This window comes from Coenobita brevimanus, chromosome 98 (genome assembly GCF_032717465.1).
Source record: "Coenobita brevimanus isolate Jiangsu-jjx chromosome 98, ASM3271746v2, whole genome shotgun sequence".
Taxonomy (NCBI): Eukaryota; Metazoa; Arthropoda; class Malacostraca; order Decapoda; family Coenobitidae; genus Coenobita; species Coenobita brevimanus.
The window spans coordinates 12,282,071-12,305,000 of NC_137051.1; the positions used below are offsets into that span (position 1 = coordinate 12,282,071).

A 22,930-nucleotide genomic window follows, 5' to 3' on the forward strand; every position below is an offset into this window, starting at 1 on the left:
CTCTCTCTCTCTCTCTCTCTCTCTCTCTCTCTCTCTCTCTCTCTCTCTCTCTCTCTCTCTCTCAACCTCAGCTTCTCAGTCTCATCTCTGAATCCCTTATCTGTACCTACTAGTCATCCATTTACCTTCCTGAGTCTCAATCTCGCCTATTTCCGCGTCTAACTCTCTTACTGCAGTTCTATTTATCATCCATTTACATCACTCTCTCACCATTTCTCATCCTCATCCTGTCACTCCATCTCTAGCTCCCTTACTCTTCTTGCTCATCGCCTATTATAATTTCCATGTCATTGTTCTTTTTATATCTCTACTATACTCATTTTTATTTTTTTATTTTTAACGAGGCGATGCACTTGACAGGCTGGTGATGATTGGCTGTATGCAACATTACTTCGTAATGTCTTTACTCGTTAGCATTATTAATTGACAGCAAATATCTGAGAGGGAAATTTGGGATAATAAATGTTATTCGGACATGGTGCATTCAGCCAAGCATCACCAACCTCTCAAGTGCATCTTCGCCTCAATAAAAAAAAAAAAAAAAAATGAGTATAGTAGGGGCCTTTTCTAAATCCAGTAAATTCGTCTGGCTGCAGGAAGAACAGAATACATCCATCCACACTTTCATCCATTCACCCAGAAACCCTATCCATGCACCCACCCACCTAACTAGCCATTCACCCATCCAACCTATACAATATACATTCTTCCACCCATGTATCCACCTCCCCACCGCCTAACATAAACATACCATCACCACTAATCAGCATTTCATCCTCTTTTACCAACTTTCAAACTACATGACTAGTTTCTCAAGCTCCCTCCAATCATCCAAACCACCCTCGCACATCCACCTTCTTACACATTTAATCAAACTACCGCTTATCAACACCAAAACAACCACCTCTTTCACCTTCCCTCTACCATATCTAACCACATTATCACCCTTCAAGGTCCCAGCACCCTTTTCCACTCCTGTTCATCCTCTAATATACTTCACCTCTCTATCACCTTCGAAACACATAAAACACATAATCCACTCACCCTCCAACACATTTAACCACACCTCTAATCACATCATAACCAGCAGCAGCTACGAAGTAAATCACCTCTTCCACAAACCCTCTAACGTATCTAGCCACACTTACCCACAAACACCCTAACACGTCCAACCAGTGTCATATAAGATTACGTCGCCAACCATTAACCAGCGACTAAACCACCGTACAAACTAAACCTCTAAAATGTCTAAGCACACTACCTCTAAAGACCAAACTGATCTCTTACACGTGACCTCAAACATCTCAAACCACGTCATCCCCTACTGATGACTGAACCACCCTCCTTCCTTGACCCTCTAACTTATCTAACAAAGCCACCAGCCACTAACAACTCATCCTGGTCTGTAACGAGCCTTGTAACGAACCTAACAAGCGGTAAGTGAGCTGTGAGCAGACGGCAGACAAAGGGTGAACTCTGCTCGGGTGACTGGTAATATTTGTGGAGTAAACAGAGGAGGACGGAGGGGGGTTGGGAGGAAGGTGGAAGGAAGAGGGAGGTAAAGGGAGACGGGGATGAGAGGCTGAAGAGGGGAAAAGAAAGGGATGAATGAAGGGGGATAACGGAGATAAAGGATGGAGAAAAAGGGAGATAAGAGTGGGAAAGGAGAAAGGGAAAGGGAAAAGAAAGGAGAGAGGGAGAGCGTGGAAAAAAGGGGGAAGAGAAAAAGGAGAAGGGAGGGTGTGAGAGAGAGAAATGAACTGACAGCGGGAGGAAAAGGGAGAAGGGAAGGAGGCAGAGGGAGGCAGAGAGAGGAAAAGGAAGGAGAGAAGGAGAAAAAAAAATACTTTGTAAGGGTAAGGAAGAAAGGAGTAGTGGAGAAAATGAGGGGGGCAGAAGACGCAGAAGGACTAGAAATGCAGAGAATGAGGGAAGGAGTAGAGAGGGAGCAAACAAGGAGACAGAGGTAAAAAAGGGAAAGGAAGTAGGGTAAGGGAGGGAGACAAGGTGAGAGGAGCGAGAGGGGAGAGAGAGGAGAGGGTAAGAAATATGGAGAAGATGAAAGGAATGAAAGGTGGTTGTAAAAGAATGAGACGGGAAAAGAATGAAGTGGAGGAAGATGGAGGAAACATAAGAACAAGGAGGATGAAAGAAGGAAGTCAGAAGAGAGGGGAAGAGAGGAGAGGAAAGTGGTCTAAAGGGACAGGGCGAGGGAAAGAACAAATGGAAACTTGGAGAGAAATGGCGGGAGAAGAGATGAAAGGAATGGGAAGAGCAGGGATAGAGACAGGAGGAAAAAAACAAGGGGGTGGATAGAGATGAAAGTGAGGAAGGGGGATAAAGAAGAGAGAGAAGGGAACCTAGGAAAGAAGGAGTATATAGGGAAGGAAAAGGTGGGTGTGATATATGCAAGAGTGAGAGAGAATGAAGAAGACACAGGGAATGAGAAGGGAGACAAATGAAGAAGGGTGAGAGGAAGGGGAGGATACAGGAGGAAAGAGAAACGAGAAAATTAAAGGCTGCCAATACTCCCAAGGGAATGCGTGATGGTCTTTACCGCGGCCACTTTCTCAGTGGCTTCGTCTTTACACAGCTGCAGTTCACTGATATACTTCTGCGCAAATTGTCGTGATGAATAATGAATGCCCAAGAACATAGGATTTGAATTTTGTGTTTATGTGGTTTGATCTTTGATCCCATAAATCACTTTAAAAGGGCCCAGTAAAAAAAAAATAATAATAATGTGTCGGGGAGGACTTGCCCAAGGAGCAATTGTACCAGGCTTGAGGCGAATCAGTGAAGTAGCAGTTGGTGAATGAACCCCAGCTCATAGGAAGCTGAACCCATTTGATTGTGGGGTAAAGTTGTCGTCCTCCTGTAGACAATCATCAACCTTCCGAGGGTTAAGGGGAGAGATGAGGGACGTTTGTATAATAATCAGCGACTGATGCAGCTCCTTTATATCAGCGCCACCACATGAAGCAGCCCCTCATCGAAACCTGAGGGAACTGATGAAGAAATAAAGTAGTGACATCAAACTATGAACTGTTTGAAAGACAGAATGGAGAAGAAAGAAACTCTGCAATTATACTAGGCCTCCACGAGACCTAAGAAAGTGGGAGAAGGTGAAGAAAGCAAAGGGAACGAGAAGAAGGGAGGCAAGAAAAGAAAGAAAGAATGAAAATGAGAGGGAGAGAAGGAAGGAGGAAAGTAGGTAGGTAAGTCAAGGGATGAACAAAGTGAGAAAGGAGGAATGATACGAGTAAATTAGTAGAGGATAAAGAATTTGAACACAGCGGAAATGATTATTAATGAAGAGGGGAGAGATGATAGATGGGAGGGAAGGTAGACAAAAAGAAGGAAAGAACAAAGGAAGGATACTTGGAGAGAAGGATTGAGAATCTGAAGGAAAACCAGAAAGGGAAGAAACAACATAGGATAAAAAAAACAGAGAGAGAGAGAGAGAGAGTCTTAAGACAGGTGAGGGAGTAAGACAGGCTTAACCTTAACTCCTCCTGCCTGTCTAAGGGATGGTAGGGCTTACATCGGTGTGTGGGCGATTACACACCTGTCCACACCTGCCTCACCCACACCTGCTTCATCCACATCTGTCCACCCCTGCCTCATCCACACCCTCCCACACCTGCCTCACCCACACCTACCTCACCTACACCTGCTTCACCCACGCCAGTACAATACTTCCTCACCCACACCTGTCACGCACTTATCCACACTGCCTCATCCACAGCTGTCACACCTATATCTGTCCACACACATCTGTCTCAATCACATCTCACCACACCTGCTTTGAATATAAGATACCTGTTAACAAAATTCTCTCTGCATTAGTATCTCTACCTGCTGTTACTACTCTCTCTCGTCCTCTAGCACACACACACACACACACACACACACACAACCTATACACTTATACAGAAACACCATACACCTAAATAAAAACATCCACATTACCAAACTTACATCCAAGCATACACAGTTCCACACCTCCGTATATCACTTACACACCTACACACTTACACACCTGTCTGTTCTTTCTCCTCTCCTTAATGGGTCTTCCTGCTAACGCCAGATATAATAATATTGTGTTTGCTCTTTTTTATTTTCCACACAGCTCCTCTCTCTCTCTCTCTCTCTCTCTCTCTCTCTCTCTCTCTCTCTCTCTCTCTCTCTCTCTCTCTTCTTCTTCTTCTTCTTCTTCTTCTTCCTCTTTTCTTCTTCTTCTATATTTCTTTCCTTCTTTCCCCATGCTCTGCCTCCCTCATGTCTCCTCTCGTTGTCCTTCCTCTGCCTCCCATCATCTCTTTATTCATGAATTTCCCATCCCCTCTGCTTCTGTCTTTACTCCTTTCTTCTTCTTCTTCTTCTCCCCCTCCTCCTCCTCCTCCTCCTCCTTTTTCCTCTTCCTCTTCCCTCTACTCATTCCCCTCCTCCTCCCTCTCCTTTCTTCTACCTCCCTACCTATCCCCTCCTTCTCCCTCTCCCTCTCCCTCCGTCTTCCATCATCTACCTCCCTCTCCCTCCTTCCTCTCTCCTTCCTCCCTCTCATAAACTCATAACAAAGACCTTAAATTGTTGGCACCACATAAATAGGAGTAGTGGATGGGGTGAGAGTGGGGTGAGCGGGAGGGGGAGTGAATTAGGGTAAAGTGGAGTGAGTAGGGTGAGAGGGATGAAGGAGTGGTGAGAGGTGTGAGTGGGGTGGATGTGGAGTGAATGGCGTGATAGTGGGGCATGAAGGATGAGAGGGGTAGGAGAAGGGTGAATCGGGGTGAGTGGGGTGAGGGTTTAGAGAAAGGTGTGTGGTGAAAGTAGAAAGAGTTGGGCAGAGGGATGAGAGAGGGATAATGGGCTGAGTGGAATTGAAGAAAATGAAAATGAAATATGTGGGGGTGAAGAAAAAATAACTGTGGAGAAAACGATATTAGAGAGAGAGAGAGAGAGAGAGAGAGAGAGAGACCACACAGCTATTTACGGTCTTTGCTAAGCGGTCCAGGTGGAATATTAATGGAAACACTAATTTTCTAATTACAGAAGTTTAAGAAAAAGAAGAGAGAGAGAGAGAGAGAGAGAAAGCTGGAGAGAAGGTGTGTGGGAATGATGGTGATGATTGTAACTGTCTTTCTATCTTTCTATTTATCTATCTATTTATCTATCTATATGTGTGTGTGTATTACATATATATATATATATATATATATATATATATATATATATATATATAGATAGATAGATAGATAGATAGATAAATAGATAGATAGATAGATATAGATATATATATATCATCAGCTGTTTGAGTGTCCACTGCAGGACCGGCCTATCCCTACCGAAGTGGGGACGATACAGCCAATGTATCTCTACCAAGTGGCTTAGGCTGTCTAGAAGAGATTGTGTGTAGGGTGAGAAGTGCTTGTAAATGTAATTGTTGTGTTGGAATGGCTTTGGATGTGTGTGTAGTCTGTGAATCAAGTGTAATCGGCCCGCGCAAGCCGACTGGGTGCAAGCATACTTTATAGTATGCGACACTGGTTCAACCACAGCACCCGTTGTGTCCGCCAATGCAATACGTGGCCAAAAGAACGCTCCCAAAGTTTTTACCCTAGCGTGGCGCGAACCCTAGTTCTTCAGTGTACGAAAACGCACACGTTACCACTGTACCACAGAGGCTCCATGTATATATATATATATATATATATATATATATATATATATATATATATATATATATATATATCATATTATATATATATATATATAATTGCATGATTATGTAAAATAATAGGCAGATAGGTAGGTATATAGAATGACAGATATATAGATAGGTAAAGAGAGAGAGAGAGAGAGAGAGAGGTGTAGGAGTGGTGGCTGAATGAGTGAATAAAGGATGAGTATAAGGTTGAGTGTGGAAGAGAGGTGCGGGTGAGAGTGAGAGAGTGAGAGCGGGAGGGAGAGCGGCAGTCTGTAGTGAAGGACATTCTGCTTTAATAACTCTCCCTCCCCTCTCTTCCCTCCCCCCGCACTCTCTCCCTCTTCCCCTGCCTCTCTCTTACTTCCTCTCCCCTCTCCCTCTTCCCATGTCTCTCTCTAACCCCCTCTTCTCCTTTCTCTCTTTACTTTCTCCCTCCCCTCGCTACCCTTTCCCCTCCATATCGCTTTCCCCTTCCTTGTCCTGTCCTCCCCTGTCCCTTCTACAGGTATCTTCATTCTCCTCCCCCGTTCCCTTCCCTCTCTATCCTTTTCCCATTCTTTCCCTCTTCGCCCTTTCTCCTCTTTACCCCCTCCATAACTCCTCTCCCTTTCCCTTCTCTGTTCCATGTCTACCCCTTTCTCATGTCTTTCTCTTCTTTCCTCCCCGCTTCGTCTTCTCCCTGCCTCTTCCTCCCCTCTTCTTCCCGTCTTGCTTCTTCCTTTCTCATTTCCCTTTCTCCCTCCTTTTTTTCTATATTCCCCGCTTTTCATCTCTCTCTCTCTCTCTCTCTCTCTCTCTCTCTCTCTCTCTCTCTCTCTCTCTCTCTCTCATCTACCAGTATCCTGCTTGCCCTCATTCCACTCTCACACACATCGCTCTCTGACTGCCAACTCTCTCTCTCTCTCTCTCTCTCTCTCTCTCTCTCTCTCTCTCTCTCTCTCTCTCTCTCTCTCCTCTCTCTCCCTTTCTTTACTTTGATTTCACTCACGGAAAGTAGTGTTAATGGTGTGGTTGGCGGTAGGGTGGATGCTGGTGGTGATGGTGATTGTGATGGTGTGGATGGTAGTGATGGCGTTGATAATAAGAGATTATGGTGGTGTGTATGGTGGTGGTGTGGATGCGGGTGTTAATGATGGTTGTGGTGGTGTGGGTGATGGTGGGGGTGTGCATGATGGTGGTGGTGTGGATGCTGGTGGTGGTGTGAATCGTGATGGTGGTGGTGGCTTTAGTGTTGATGTGGCTGCCAGGTAAATCAGCAAGCACTAGAACCAGCAATACCTAATCACGCAGCGCCGTAGCCATCTACATTCCTCCCAGCAGACATCGCCACCAGCACCAGCACACAATACGTTAAATTAGCATATGCACAAACATACCTCGCCACAAGCAGACACAGTCTAAAACAAGTGACACCAAAGGGAGAAACTGCCCAAAACAGATGCTACCTGTAGTATGTGACGCCAAAACAGCTATAAATTTAAACATATTGCTTAAAACATACAATACTACGTAGAAAAAAATCTTGATAAAACAGATGTTGTAAGAAAAAAGAATGGTGCCTACTGCCTAAAACATATTCTGTCTATAAAGGATGCTATGTAAGACAAACGCTGTCTGTTAACATATATTATGCCTAAAAGAGATGTTATGAATAAAGGCGCTACCGACAGTAAAACAGATGTTACCTAAACATATGCTACCAGAAGCAAAGAACAGAACCAGACAGTTCTTTCCTAAAATAAATGGTGCCTAAAACACAAACAGCTCCAACATCAGAACACATTAACAGCAGATGAAACAAACGACATATGACAACAAAAGATGACACTAACAAGAGATCGCACACACACACACACACACACACACACACACACACACACACACACACACACAAGCGACAATGAAGGATAACAGGGCAAACCATGATGTTAACGAAAGACGACACCAGAACCAAACATCCTACAACACAAAAGCCAAGAGCAACTGCACAAAGATTAATTAATTAGATTAGATGTGTGTGTGTGTGTGTGTGTGTGTGTGTGTGTGTGTGTGTGTGTGTGTGTGTGTAATTCACCGGGTCGGTCAGGATCACTTGATGGTCGTGATCGTCAGCTTTTACCCTCCCGGAAGGGAGCTGAGAGCTCATATAGTCCGATCTAAGGGCAAGGCTGTGACCTTCACACACGCACACACCCGTCCCCATGCTCAAGGGGGACAGTAACCACCCACTTCGTCAGTGAAACTTTTCGCAACCTGAGCGAGGCGCGAACTCCAGTCCACCAGTTGGCAAGCGAGAGCGTTACCACTGCACCAGCGAGCGGTCCCTGGCGTGTGTGTGTGTGTGTGTGTGTGTGTGTGTGTGTGTGTGTGTGTGTGTGTGTGTGTGTGTGTGTGTGTGTGTGTGTGTGTGTGTGTGTGTGTGTGTGTGTGTGTGTGTGTGTGTGTGTGTGTGTGTGTGTGTGTGTGTGTGTGTGTGTGTGTGTGTGTGTGTGTGTGTGTGTGTGTGTTGTCGAGAGTGAAGAGATGGATAGGGCCGTATTTATAATGGATCCGAGGCAATCTGTACCCCGGAGAAGCCTCTATAGCAGTGAATTATTATCAGATATCGCTTTTTTTTTTTTTTGTCGTGTCTCTCCGCATTATTAACAACTCTATTTTGGTATGAGGTGATTGGTATCCTAATTAATTTTTACCAAAAGAACCCTCCATAGCAGTGTATTAGTATCAGAAAAAAAAAAAATCTTTCTTTGCTATGTTATTCACTCTACTGTATTTGTTTGTGAATGTTTGGTAGTCGTGCGAGTGAAGAAAACGTACAAACAATCTTTTCTACACCTGATCCATATCAGTATGGTGACATGCTTCAGCAGTCTATTCTTGCTTGTTTCAGGAAAGTATATTCAACTTCGGAAAGTAATGAACATGTTAATGACGGTTGTATTTAACCTCTCCACTTCGAAAAGTCTCTTTTAGGAGGAATAACATTTCCTGAACGTACCGGAAACCCATATACCGCCGTGAATCCAATTGTTATTTACAACAATTATTCTATCTCCAGATGGTTTCATTCAGCCTAGGCGAGAGTTTTCTAGTTGGAGGGGTTAGCTACAGCCTTCAGTAATCGATTCACCACCAGAATACGCTTCCACATTGATTAAAATGCATGGTTGCAGAAAGAATAAAGTACTGAAAAGTCGTCACCGTATCGAAGTGGTTAAAAATGCCTCACTCCAAAGACGTATTTTGCATTATATTCTGACTACCACCAAACGATGTTATTCAATTTAAGGCGGACCTCTAGTGATGACGCGGTTAATGAAGGCTGTATATAACTCCTCTAACTGGAAAAGCCTATCCTAGGTGAAGATAGATGGAAAGAAATAAAAAATTCGTTTAGTGGATTCAGGTAGCCAAGCTGAGACAACACTGTGAATACGGCCCCTGGTGTGTATATGTGGTCTGGTGAGCAATTGTACCCTAAACGGACTGTCATTATATCGAAAACACCTACTGGTGACCATTTTCACCGCTGGTACACACACACAAACACACACACACACACACACACACACACACACACACACACACACACACACACACACACACAAAACTACCCACGCGCGCGCACCCACGGAAAAGCATTATATATACGTAAACGTACACATTCATACACTTCTCTCACACATCGTAGTGAAGTGGATGAGATGATATGATCAGCCTAATCCCTTGTTGGCACTATGTGATCAAGAATCCTCCAGTCTTTTCTTGAGATTAAACGTATATAAGGCCAGTACTCCGAGGGGATGTATGGTAACTACTAGACCACGAGGAATTGTGCACATCTTGCAATACTTAAGTGCGATCATTATCTCATCGTAGTGAAGGGAGCTATTAGCAACAATAAAGGCAGTAAGTACTAGTCCTGATCACAGTGAATTTATAGATACAACCACCAGTGATCTCTTTTTTCTCACTAATACCAGTTTCGGTACTGACCTTGATCTGAGTGCACACCCTTGATCATCTTTCTATTGCCCGACAGTTGTTGTATGCATTGCTTACCTTGATCTAAGTGTTGGAGGTGTGGGTCCCTGGCGTGTGTGACTGGTAAGGGCGCCTGCGTCAGGAGGCGGTAGTAGCCTTGCAGCACCAACACAAGCTCCTCTGCGTCACGTTCCTCAAGGCTCAACACAAGGTTCTGCGGGAGAGGGAACACATATGATTAGAAACGTGACACAGGTAGAAAGGTGTCAGAGTTACAAAGGTGTCACACGTTGTGTGTGAGAGGTTCGCAGGAAGAGAGGCGTCAAAGTTAGTGACATGTATAGAGGTGTAACAGATAGCGAGAGGTCAGAGATGCTAAGGATTTACAGACTGAAACTGTCAGAGATACAGAGGTGTCACATATAGGGATCCATCAAAGTTAGAGGGGTGTTAGAGGAGTGTCAGTCTGCGGGGTGTCAGATTCAGAGAGGGAGAATGTGTGTTTGTGGTAGCTGGTAGTTAGTCTAGGCAGTGTTAATCCTCGGAGAAACACATGATGGTTACAGAGACATTACAGGCAAAGAGAGGGGCAGATGTTTGTCCGTGAGGGTGAGTTGGTGGTTAAATTAGGTTAAGTGGTAAGGTGGAGAGAAGAAGTCTGTCTGTTAGAGTTGGTAGATGGAGAGTCTGTACAAGTGATCACCAACACAAAAAGGCGATATTCATATTCAGCATGACGGCGGACCACGTGTCGGTACGTATTGTATGGTGAGAAGTGAGACGAGACACCTTCCAAAAGAGAGAGTAGTAAAAAAAAATGGTTTAAATTGCCGACGCAGGAACACTGTCCTGGTAAGATAAAATAGCTGAAAAAATGGATGAGCAGCTTCAAAGTGACAATGTAAATCACGTAATTGGAATTCACTCTCAGTCAAGTTAAAGGATTTTAAAATTACTTTTCCCAATGTGTTCTTGGTATTTGTTGATTTTCCTATTCGTGTAGCTACGGTTAAACAGACAATCGGGTAACATAAGATAGTACAGTATAATTCAGCCTTGTGTAAGAGGTAGAAGAAACGTGCTGGAAAAGAAGGTAGAATGTGTTTATAATTATCTAAAAATAATGTGAAATGTTCTATATGTACGGTGAAATGTGCTTAAAATATGATGAAACGTTCAGAAAATGAGGTGAAATGTTCTTTAAAAAAAAAAAAAAAAGTGGACGAGCACATCATTTCCGACCAAGTTGAGGAGAGGTGGAGCAGGGGTAAGAAGAGGAGGAGGAGGAGGAGGAGGAGGAGGAGGAGGAGGAGAAGGAGGAGGAGGAGGAGGAGGGCAGAGGGAGAGGAGGAGAAGGAGGAGGAGGAGGAGGAGGAGGAGGGCAGAGGGACAGGAGGAGGAGTGAAGGAGGGGAGGGAGGAGGAAGAGGGGAAACGGGAGGAGGGACGGAAGGACGAAGAGGGCCGGAAGAAGATGGAGGAACGAATTAAGGGACAGAGGGACGAAGAGGGTCGGGAGGAGGAGGACAAAAGGGACGAGGAAAGGAGGGGGGGTGGGGAGACGGGAGGGACCAAGAGAGAAGGAGGAGGAGGAAGAAGAGGCAGGATCTTTGGCGAGGACTTTTTGCACTCATTTCTGCGAGGTCTGGGAAGTGAGAGGCGGGTGCGTTCATTTGGGGCGGCTGCAAGAAAGTTCTGCCAGAGACATCCGAGATATTAAGAAGTTCTGCAATACTTCGGCACCGGCCACGATACCATGCACCCTGGGTTCTTGAAAAAAATAAAATAAATAAATAACACTCACAGGCTCCTATACTCGCTCTCAGGCTCCTGTACTAACTCTCAGCTGAACAAAATTGTCTGGCATTATCTGGAATGGAAACTACAGCTGTCCCGACGATAAGAGGACTGATGGCAACACTGTGACAACTCTCAGACTCCTGTGACGTACTCTTGGCTAACTAAAATCGTCTGGCGTTAGCTGGAATAAAATACGAGCGAAGGCGTGACCATGAAAAGGCCGAAAAGAAACGGCGTTTCTTAAGTAGCCGGGAAACAGATCTGACGTGTTAACCCGCTTATGGTCGGGACAGCTCTTGTATTTTACTCCAGCTGACCCACGTCGAATATATTAGGCTGAATGAGTCACAGGGACCTGCAAGTGATGATACTGGTGCCTACCCGCGTCGTCTCACTTACTTTAGTCCAAAATAGCCTGAGGCTGTTGATAAGTTGAATAATGCTTTGGGAGCTGCGACGATACTGTGTAATCATAGATCTTGCAATAAATATAATCAAACAAATAAAGAAAATAAAGTCAATTAATAAATAATAAAAGGACACGTCTCTCCATATCCGAATAAAATCATCTGGACGTATTGAAATTTAAATATAAAAGGCGTCTCTGCACTGAATGATTTATCCTTTTACTTAGAAAAATACTTCGCGATCCTACTGAATTCAATATACATCAAACAGCGACAATACGCCTCAGCATAAATTCCGTAAATCAAATGGGGATTCACAAACAGAAGTAAAGAATGCGCTTGAAACAATCCCTCGCAGTTCGTACGTAATCTTTACAGGAACATTAATTCACGATGAAGCCAAATATCGTACGAAAAATAAAAAGAAAAACTAATACAATAAAAAACTGATGATATTAGTGAACAAAGGTCTGACAAGTACAAAAAATATAGCATGTACCACTAAATAAATACAACCCTAACTGAAAAAGACTACGTGAAAATCCCAGAATATTCGTAAGCAGAAATCTTTGCATCGATGCTTCACGATCATGCAGTGCGGTCTGTATGTAAAACTGGTGATGTGATGAAATACAACCCCTTGAAAAAACAAACGAAGCATAAACAAAACTTTCAATTATTAGAAAGACCACATGAAAGATCCGATCCCCCAAGAAAATCATACGTAAAAATCTTTGCAATAATATTTCACGATTGTCAAAAATCTACGTACGCAAAATAACAGACTGTAACGCTTGAACAAACAGCTCACGAGAAATACACAGAGATTGGCAAAAGTTTTACGTCCTGTTGCAATATTTCATGTGTGTGTGTGTGTGTGTGTGTGTGTGTGTGTGTGTGTGTGTGTGTGTGTGTGTGTGTGTGTGTGTGTGTGTGTGTGTGTGTGTGTGTGTGTGTGTGTGTGTGTGTGTGTGTGTGTGTGTGTGTGTGTGTGTGTGTGTGTGTGTGTGTGTGTGTGTGTGTGTGTGTGTGTGTGTGTGTGTGTGTGTGTGTGTGTGTGTGTGAGAGAGAGAGAGAGAGAAACTGCACTCTGTCACTTTGCTGTCGATAATCGATGAAAGAGCACCTTGCAACTCTGGGGGAAACGCTGCAACATTTTAACGAAGAACTTCAAGGAAACACAAACATGCAATGACTTTAGAAATAGGTGAAGTCAGTCGAAATATACAACACCTCAGAGTCTTTTCATCAAAAAATGTAACCAGACAGAGAAACCTCACACTGAAATAGGAACCTGGATATTACAGCGAAGTTAGCTTTTACCCTAAGAAATATTTGGGCGGTTTCCTTGTCAGTCACTCGTACTTCACAATTACCAGGTCGTGGACATAAATATCGATCCACTTTATGACGATGAATAAGGAGACTAAACAATATCTCTCGTAACCCAATGGTACGGTCTTCAAACCCCAATTCACTTATCAAAATATTATGTCCCAGTTTCATAAATGTTCGACTAAAATATGTGGAACAATAATCTTCTCCGTAATTGTACCTAAAAATAAAGTGCCTTGTGGGTCGTATTGTGGGGAAATATTTTGGTGCTTTCTTTGGCAATATGGGTCGACTGGCAGTGGTGTTTGTCTCCCGCCCACTCTTCTTGCCCCAACACTCTCCTCTGTCTCCCATCCTAAATACACACCATTTCTTACACTCATCTTCCCCTCTATCTCCCTTCCTTAATTAACACCATTTTTTAAACTTATCTTCCTCTAACACTCTCCATTCATTTTCCTTCTTAAATAAACACCATTTCTTAAACTCTTCTTCCCTCTACACTCTCCTTGTATTCCTTCCTATATAAACTTGATTTCTTAAACTCATCTTCCCCAACACTCTCCTCTGTCTCCTTCCCTAAATAAACTCCATAATTTTTTAAACTCTCCTTCCTCAACACACTCATCTGTCTCCCTTCATAAATAAACTCCAACATTTCTTAAGCTTTCTCAGACGTCGATCTTTATTGGTCCTCTGTCTTACATCCTGAATGTTTCATTTTCACTTCATCCATACCTTTGACCAATTAATTCACTGCTATGACGTCTTATTTATTCATTTCTACTACCTCTTCCCCTCTCTGACCAGACAACTATTTCTTACACTTCCAGAGACTTTCCTCTATATTTGTTATTTTCCTTCCATATTGGACGTTCCTTTTCTTATTACTTCACTCACCCCCTTTCTGAACTCTTTTTCGTTGTTGTTGCTGTTGCTTCCAGACGAGCTTAGTAACTCTGTAAAGACTTTCCGAATTGGAGGGGTTTGATGATGTCTTCAGTGTCCTCGGCACTACTATAGGTCATTCCTAAATAAAGAAAAATCGTCTGTAAGCAGCATCACTTAATTAGAAAACATCCTCGCACTGCTATGGCTAAAATTACATTCAGTTTCACAAGCCTTACTCTCTCAGACACCCTTATCCATTAATCTCTCACAGGTAAGATAATTTCTTATTTCAGCTATCATAATACAACACGTAATGATACTGCTACTATTAATGTAATCTCTTCAATAACAACTGCAGTTACTTCGTCCTCCCCAGCACATTATAACTGAAAGGAATATACATCCGAGGCAATATTAATACTGCGGAGCTCGCAACACTTATTCATTTCTATATATTTTTTTCTTTTTTAGAAGGAAGGAATTACCTGGCAGGGTCTGGAAACAGGAATATAAAACCAGGGAACAGAAGAAAAAACAGACAGCAATATTCGTCTAGCGAAATATTATTGCATGCCAGGGATCCTACCATATTTTTAACTTCCGAGGGGCTTTCCTTTTTCTTTTTTTCTTCTTTTCTTTTTTAATGAGAGGAAAGCATCAAGAAAGGTTTGGAGGAAAAAAAAAACAGGAGACTTGGAAAGGGAGCAGTGAGAGGGACTGCTTTCCTATTTTCGATTTCGAGAGCTAAAGAACGTGGGTGACTGAGGTGATGGGACAGCTTAGAAATTCAGAGAATATTGAAATTAAAAGGAAAGGTATAGAACGACATGCCGAGAGGACGAAGAAAAGATTAATAAATATCGGCATGAGAAGGGTTAATAAAGCACACAATCAGTTTTACCGAGCCACAATCTTCCTTCAAAATATATAACCCACAACGAAGAAGTGCAGTCTTCGTCCAGAGTAATATTATTGCATACCGCGGACCGTCCTATATTTACTCATTTCCAGCAGACGCTTCACCCGGGGGACCACCGCCGGGACTAATAATGATGCTGATGGTGATGAAGATGGCCCTGCTGGAGATGAAGCCAGTGGTGGTGGAGATGGAGATGGTGGGGAATGTAGCGGTGGAGGTGGTCGTGAAAGTTGTCGGGAACGTAATATTGGTGATGGTGGCATATGCAGTGAGGGTGGTGGAGATGGTGATGCCTGTCGTGAAGATGGTGGAGATAGTAGTGTATGCAGTGATGGCTGTGATGGTGGTGTATGAAGCAGTAGTCGTTGTGATGAAAATAGTGTTCATGAAGATGGTAGTGATGACTTGGATGATGGTGGTGATGGTGGTGGTGATGAAGATCATAAAGCAGATGTTGGTGATAATGGTGGTGTAGAAGAAGATGGTTAAGGCAATGATGATGGTAATGAGGACAGGTGATTGGTGATGTTACGATGGTGGTGATGGATATGACCATAGCGGTTGGGGTGATGATGATGATGATGATGATGAAAATATGATGGTGGCAATAAAAGTGGTGGGAGTAGGATGATGGTTATGTGGGGGAGATGGCTGGTGATGAAAGGGTAATGTTAATGGCGATGACGAGTGATGTGAGGCTGACGTGGTGAGGAAGACAGTGATAATGAAGACAGCGACGTGAATGCAGGCAGTGGTGGTGTGATAATTATGGTGGTGTTATTAATAAGATGAAGGACGGCCCATTATGAAACTGACGATTGATGGTGATGATGATTAATGATGATGATGAGACGATGACAGCATAGCCTTGTGATGATGATGGCAGTGTTGATGAGTGGCAAATGTGACGATTTCAAGTACTGATGAATATGGCAGTAGTAGACGTGGTGATAATGACAGTAGTGATGACGAATGACACATATACCAAATGATAACAGGCTAGTGCTGATGAAGATGAATGTTAAGGTATTAGTGGTGATTATGGCAACAGTGATAGTGATGTTTAAAGGCAGAAGTGGAGATGAATTTACTGATGAGGACGGACGTTAGAGTCGTAGTGGTGATGAAGGTAACGATGGAGAATGGCTGCAATGACGACAGAAATGAAGTCAGTGGTAGTGGTGACGATGGAAGAGAAGACAATGATGATGATGGTGGTGGTGATGATACTAGCAGTAGATAGAGATGGAGGAGAAGGAGGAGGAGGAGGTGAACTGAAGGTGGTGAAGAGGATAGTTGTAATGATGATGCGAACTGGCTTATTTGAGGATGGCTAATAAATGATTATTGTTTGGACAGTTCAGTAATGATGATGATGATGAATATAATAACGAAAAAAAGAAAACTGATGATGGTAATGTTGATGCCAGTGATAGTTATAACGGAAATGATGATAATGATGATGATGAGGATGATAGCCAGAGAACACTAGTAATAAAACAATGAACTAATAATAATGGCAGAACAATCAACTAATTAACCAACTAGCATATGTGCAAAGATAATGAAGGTGAATTGACGATGGTAATTATGATGATAATGATGACGATGATGAAAATGACAAGTCGTGCAAATAATGGTAATAAAAATAACATCAGCAATAAAAATAACGAGCTAATTAACACCACCACCACACCCAGTGCTAACTAGCGGGAGTAAGACAAGGACAATGCAGTAAGCGCAGCTATAAGATAAGTGCCGATGATACTGAAAATTATAATGATGATAATGATGCTGATGATAATAGCCATGGAATCATAAGAGCAAAACACATTCAGATAACTAGCCAGCATTATGTACTATTAGCTAGCAAGGTAAGGAACTACAACAACAACAACAACGAGGATGAAGGTAGTAAGGGCGGTAGTAATGAGAGAGAGGAGGCACACAGCAATAACCACTAGTGCTAAAAATGAGGCCGTTAGCTGCGTGAGGTGTGCTTCTGTCCCTTAATGGTGAGCGCAGGCCTGGGGGAGGGGGAAGGGAGGAGAAAGGAGAGGGGGAGGGGAGGGGAAGTCGGAAGGGGGAAGGGGAAAGGGGGAAGGTTGGGGGAGTGGAGGGAGAATGCAGGTATCATGAGTGAGTATGTGAGAAACAATTTAGATGAGAGGAGCAGAGTAGGTAAGAGGTATGTATCGGTGAAGGGGTGAAAGAGAGGAAAAGTGGGCGAGAGAAGGGAAGAGGGATGGAGGAGGGCAGGGAGGAAAGGTTAGCGAGAGGTGGGTTGCAGGGAGAATTGCAGGTAAGATGAGTGGATGTGTGAAAGACATGAGGTGACAGAGGTGGAAAAGGTGAGGGGAGTGTAAGTTCAAGGGTGAGAGGGGTAAGGAGTGAGGGAGTGAGAGGGGTGTGAGGGGTTAAAAGGTGAGAGGTGCGAGGGAGGGTGATAAAGAGAACAATCGGAAGAAAATATAGGTAAGGTGCATAATGAGTGGGAAGGGTAAGAAAGAAGGAAGACGGAGCCTGCAGTGAGGATGGGCAAGAAGGGTGGGTTAGAATACGTGTGAGAGGGGGAAGAGGGAGACTGCAGGTGAGAGATGTGCAAGATGTCAGAGAACAGGAGGATGAGGAGGAGGAGAAGGGGAAGGAGGAGGAGACAGGCTGGGTGAGAGGGGAGAGTGAGTAGGTGAAAAAATGAGTTTAGTTACCGTGTGAGTGATGGGGAGACCAAAGATGAGTGAGAGGGACGGGAGAGGGAGAATGAATATGAGAAAAGTGGGTGAAACAGGTCAGGGGTAACACAGGAGGTGAAAATGGGGGTGAGGATGAATGAGAATTTGGGTGAGGGCAGCGGGGGATGTGGGACGTGACACGGACATGAAAGGGAATGGACGAGAGTGGATGTTAAGATGCATGAGAGTGAGAAAGAGTGCGAGTGAAGGAACGTGGGAGTGAGGAAGGACATGAAGTCTAGATGTAGATGAGGGACTGAGAAGAAGTGAATAAGTGTAAACAAGTTTGTTGTAAAGAATCACGGGTGCAGGCGAGGAAGGATGTAGGCGATACACTAACCACATGGTCGTAGGTAAAATAGTAACTACATTTAGTAAAATTATAGTGGTTAGCAAGACTGAAGTGCAAATTAGAGTGCATAAATAACATAGAGTAAGTTGTGAAGTACTTGTGAGAAAATGGACTGTAGAACAATGAGGTGAATGGGAGTGAGTTAGTGAGTGGGTGAGTGAATGAAGATGTTATATTGTGTAAGTAAAGAGTGATGGACGACCAAACGTAAAACTACGGAGTGAACTATACTTAATCCTCTCATGATCGAAACAACTTTGGTATTCAATTTCAGTTAACATACGCGATGCTATTTATTTGTGACTGTCATACGAACCTGAAGGTGTTAACACTGTCGCTATCAACCTTTTCTTTGTCGGCACAATGCTAGTATGTAATTCAAGTTAACGCCAGACTATTCATTTCTGCTGAAAGTACATCATAGGGGCGTGAGAAAGTTAGGGTGTCAGTTACGGATAAGAGAGAAGTTTAGGTAGGCAAGAGTGCGGTTGCTGTCAGTTTGGATGAGCCAGGAAAAAAGGAAAGTTTGTTGAAGTTGTTCCAGCTCAGGAATCGTCCTCAGGGGTCTCATGCGAAAGCAGTCTTATAAAGGGGTCTAAACAGAGTATTGTGAAAAAGCTGGGTATACGGTGAGTTGAAAGAGTGGTGAGCCAGTGTGATGTTCAGTGAATGTGTTGTGCTGTGCTGTACTGCGTGCTGGGTCTGACATGACTAGAGTGTAATGTTGTGTGCTAAGCTTTCCACAGTGTTTTTTTCATTAGCATACTCCATTCTAGCTACCGTCACATTAGTTTGTTGGGCTGAGCAAAATTTCTGGCCGGTAAAGAGTTATAAATCTCTCTACTGACTCTGTCAGTACTGTCGCAATTACGTATTAGATTCTGAACACTAGTACATTGTTCAAGGCAATTTTATCGTCTTGGAATAACCTTTAGGAGTCATAGGATTTTACAGTGTGATATGAGTACATAATGAGATCTCAGTAGACTACATTCATACTGACTTCAAGTGGGGATTAAAGCAGTGTTGCTGGATGCACTGTTGAATATGGAGAGCTTTGTGTTGTGAGGCTTTAAGAGGTTTAAGTGGAATTTCGTGAGTGGAGTAAGTAACAATGAGTGGGGTATAAGTCAGCCAGCCTGGGGTGAGAGTGTTAGGAGAGTATATGCTTTGAAGGACAGTGAAAGAGAGGATAAAATGATTGCAAGGAATAATTATATGTAAATACACACACACACACACACACACACACACACACACACACACACACACATATACACACACACACACACACACGAGAGAGAGAGAGAGAGAGAGAGAGAGAGAGAGAGAGAGAGGTGAAGGGTGAGATGGTGTGAGGTGTGAGAGAGTACAAAAGCCTGGTGGAGATGGAGTGTCACACAGAGAACCCTCCCCAGCAGCCTCTACCATACAGCAAAGATCAATTTTTAGTTCACTCTTCCTACCTCTCTCACTCTTATTTTTCACGATTTCCTTTTCACCTCCTTTTTTCACTTCTCCCTTCTTCTCGTTCGATTGTTGCCTCTCCCTCCCATCTTTCCCTCCGTTCTTCATCCTTCTCTCTCTTCCTCCCCCCTCCCCACTCTCTCTCTCTTTCTTCCCCTTCATTCTTCACTGCTTCTTTCTCCATTTCGTGCCACATTTTTTTTCATTTTCTTTACCTCTTTTCCATTCTTGACGCCTTTCTTTCATCTCTCCATCCTATCCCACATTCTCCCTTCTCTCTTCCTTTCCGTCATTTCATTTCTCTATTGTTTCACTCTCTCCTCTCCCCTATTATTCTATCGTTTTTTCATTTCTCTCTCACTCATTTCCCTCATTCTCCCCTTCATCTGAAAATTCTCTCCTATCTTTTACTTCTCCTTCCTTCCCCCATTTCCTCCTTTCTTCTCTCTTCATCTTTTTTCCACTCTTTCCTTGCTGCCTCCTGTTACTTCTTCCCTCCCTCGCATCTTCTTTTCATTCTTTGTTCCTTTCGGTCCTTTCTCCCTATTTTTTTTTATCTCCCTCCCTCTGGCTCTCCCTCTCTATCTTTCCTCCTTGTGTTTTCCATTTATCACGAGCTTCTTTCCCCGTCTGTCTCTCGTTTCTTCCCTCTCTGTCTGTCTGTCTGTCTCTATCTGTCTGTATCTGTCTGTCTGTCTGTCCGTCCGTCCGTCCGTCCGTCCATCACTCTCTCTCTCTCTCTCTCTCACGACCTTCCTTCCCCGTCTGTCTCTCGCTCCTTCCCTGTCTGTCTGTCTGTCTCTGTCTCTGTCTGTCTCTGTCTCTGTCTGTCTCTGTCTCTGTCTGTCTGTCTGTCTCTCTCTCTCTCTCTCTCACGACCTTCCTTCCCCGTCTGTCTCTCGCTCCTTCCCTGTCTGTCTGTCTGTCTGTCTGTCTGTCTGTCTCTCTCTCTCTCTCTCTCTCTGTCACAGCACTTCGTTTCTTTGATCTTTTCTCTTTGGTTTTTACTTCAGTCTGCCCACTCTGTCTTCCTCCTGTATTGTTTTATGTTCGATTTTTTCAACCATTTTTCTTTAATATCACGTATGTCTTTATTTTTTTAATATGCTGCGTCCTTTTGCTTTCCTTTTCCTCTTCTTGTCTTATAAAAGAGGAAGGAAGAATGGGAGAAGAGAGAAAGGTTGGGAATAAGATGGTAACAGAGAAGATGAGAAGGAAGATGAGGGAAAGGAAGACACAAGAAAAGGTGGAGGAAGGAGAGAAAGAAAGTGAAAGAAAAGAGAGGAGATGACTGACGAAGGGAAGAAGAAAATAGAAGAGAAAAGGCAAGAAGAAAGAAGAAAAGGATACAAAGAAGGCTAAAGAGAACGGACGAAGAAAAGAGGGGAATGAGGGGAGACTATGAGTAAGAGAAGATCGAGAAAATGAGAAGACATGAAGGAGAGGCAGTAGTGGCGAGGGGGGAAAAAGAGAAAATTCGAGAGGAAGAAGGGACGGGAAGAGAGACAAATACGAAAGGAGAAAAATTAAAATTGAGGTAATTAGCAGAGTCCAACTGTGAACAGGAGAGAGAGAGAGAGAGAGAGAGAGAGAGAGAGAGAGAGAGACAACATTACAAGTAACAAAGACCATCATATGAGAAAGAAAACAGTAAAATAAAAGTAAAAATGCCGACAGTAAAATAATAAAGCAACAATAGAAGTATGTATGAGAGAAAAACGAAAGTAATAATGACAGAAAAAAACACAGAATTATTACCAAAATTAAAGAAGGAAAAAATAAATATATGGCGATGTGTAGAAGAAAATGGAGAAAAAAGTTAAATTGGCAATGATAAGAACGAAATAAGAGAAAGTATAAAGAAAATAAAGAAAATATGATACAAGGGGAAACGCCACAATTAGCAAAAAGGATAAAGTGAGAAAATTAAAGATAGAGATGATGTGTGGGAAATGAAGGAGAAAGGTGTGTGCGGTGAGAGGGAGAGGAAGCGAAGGGTTGTGTTAAAGGTGAATTATCAGGGAAGAGGCGAGGGGAAGGGAGAAGGAAAGAGAGGGAGAGAGATGGAAGGAGAGGGATGGAGGGGAGAAATAAAGGGAGAAAGATAGGATGGAGAGAGGGAGAGATGGAAGAGAGAAGAAGACAAATAAAAGCAAGGGAGAAAGAGATGGGAAAGGGAGGAGAGAAGAAAGAATTAAGAGGGAGAAAGATCGAGATGGGAAAAAGGAGAAAAGGAGGAGAAGAGAGAGCGGAGGGGAGAGAGTAGAGGAAGGAAAAGGAAGACCGAGGAATATAGGATGATGAAAAAGACAGGAGAAGGAGAGGGAGGTGAGAGACAGGGAGAAGGAAAGAGTCCTGAGAGGAAAGGAGGGAAAAAGATGAACAGAGGACACACAGAGAAAGGGGAGAATGAAAGACGGTGAGGAGTGACACACACACACACACACACACACACACACACACACACACACACACACACACACACACACACACACAAAGGGACTGGATACAGGATGAGAAAAGAGTGGTAACAGAGGGAGGAAAGAGGGAAAATGAAGGAAGAGGGATAGAGGATGTTAGAATGAGAGAGAGAGAGAGAGAGAGAGAGAGAGAGAGAGAGAGAGAGAGAGAGAGAGAGAGAGAGAGAGAGAGAGAGGAAAAAAATCCCGAGAGGTAAGAATGAAGGGAAAGAAAACAAAAGAGAGGAAATGAGTGAAATGGAGATAGAAAGAAGGAAGGAAAAAGAAGAAAAATAAAAGAACTAATGGATGAAGACAAATTCTTAAACAATGGAAGGAAGAAGAAAAGAGGAGAAATAAATCAATAAAAGATATAGAGAAAAAAAGAGGAAAAATGAAGAAGGATAATGAAGGGAAGGAATGGAGGATAGGTATAATGAGGGGAGAAGAATGTAGGAAGGCGAGAAGGAGGGAAGTAAAGCCTTCACTGCCACCTCTGAATTACTTCCTAATCCCCAGAGCGACATGTTATCAGGACCAAACCGGCTTGCAACAGAATTCGGCCCACGTACAATTCCCGCCAACATTCCTCCATTCACCTTCTGCAATTTCGGCTCACATTTCTTTTCAAACTTGCCAAGGGCGCACTATACAAGGAAAAAAAAAGTAAAAATAGGAGACCCAGATCGGATTAAAAGTTTGTGTGAGCCGACCTCGTAATCAAGCCGAGTCCTCCCAAAACCCAGTGTAAACAAACCCGACCAGGCGTGTGGAACTCTTCAGGAATTTCTGGCCAAAAAAAAAAAAAATCCTTTTAATATGATGATGCTCGCACATGGCGCTGCAATTATACCCAAGACGTTCAGAAAAGCTCAAGA

General features: G+C 43.3%; 1 protein-coding gene across 2 annotated transcripts in view; it reads right to left on the reverse strand.

Moving 5' to 3' along the window:
• The window catches only part of LOC145414265 (uncharacterized), a 356,239-nt gene that overhangs the window by 83,143 nt on the left and 250,166 nt on the right, over window positions 1-22,930 (reverse strand). For both annotated transcript variants that reach the window (XM_080283866.1, XM_080283865.1), the window contains exon 12: window positions 9,770-9,905. In XM_080283866.1, the coding sequence (XP_080139992.1) occupies window positions 9,770-9,905 (136 nt within the window). The remainder of the gene's footprint in view (window positions 1-9,769; window positions 9,906-22,930) is intronic.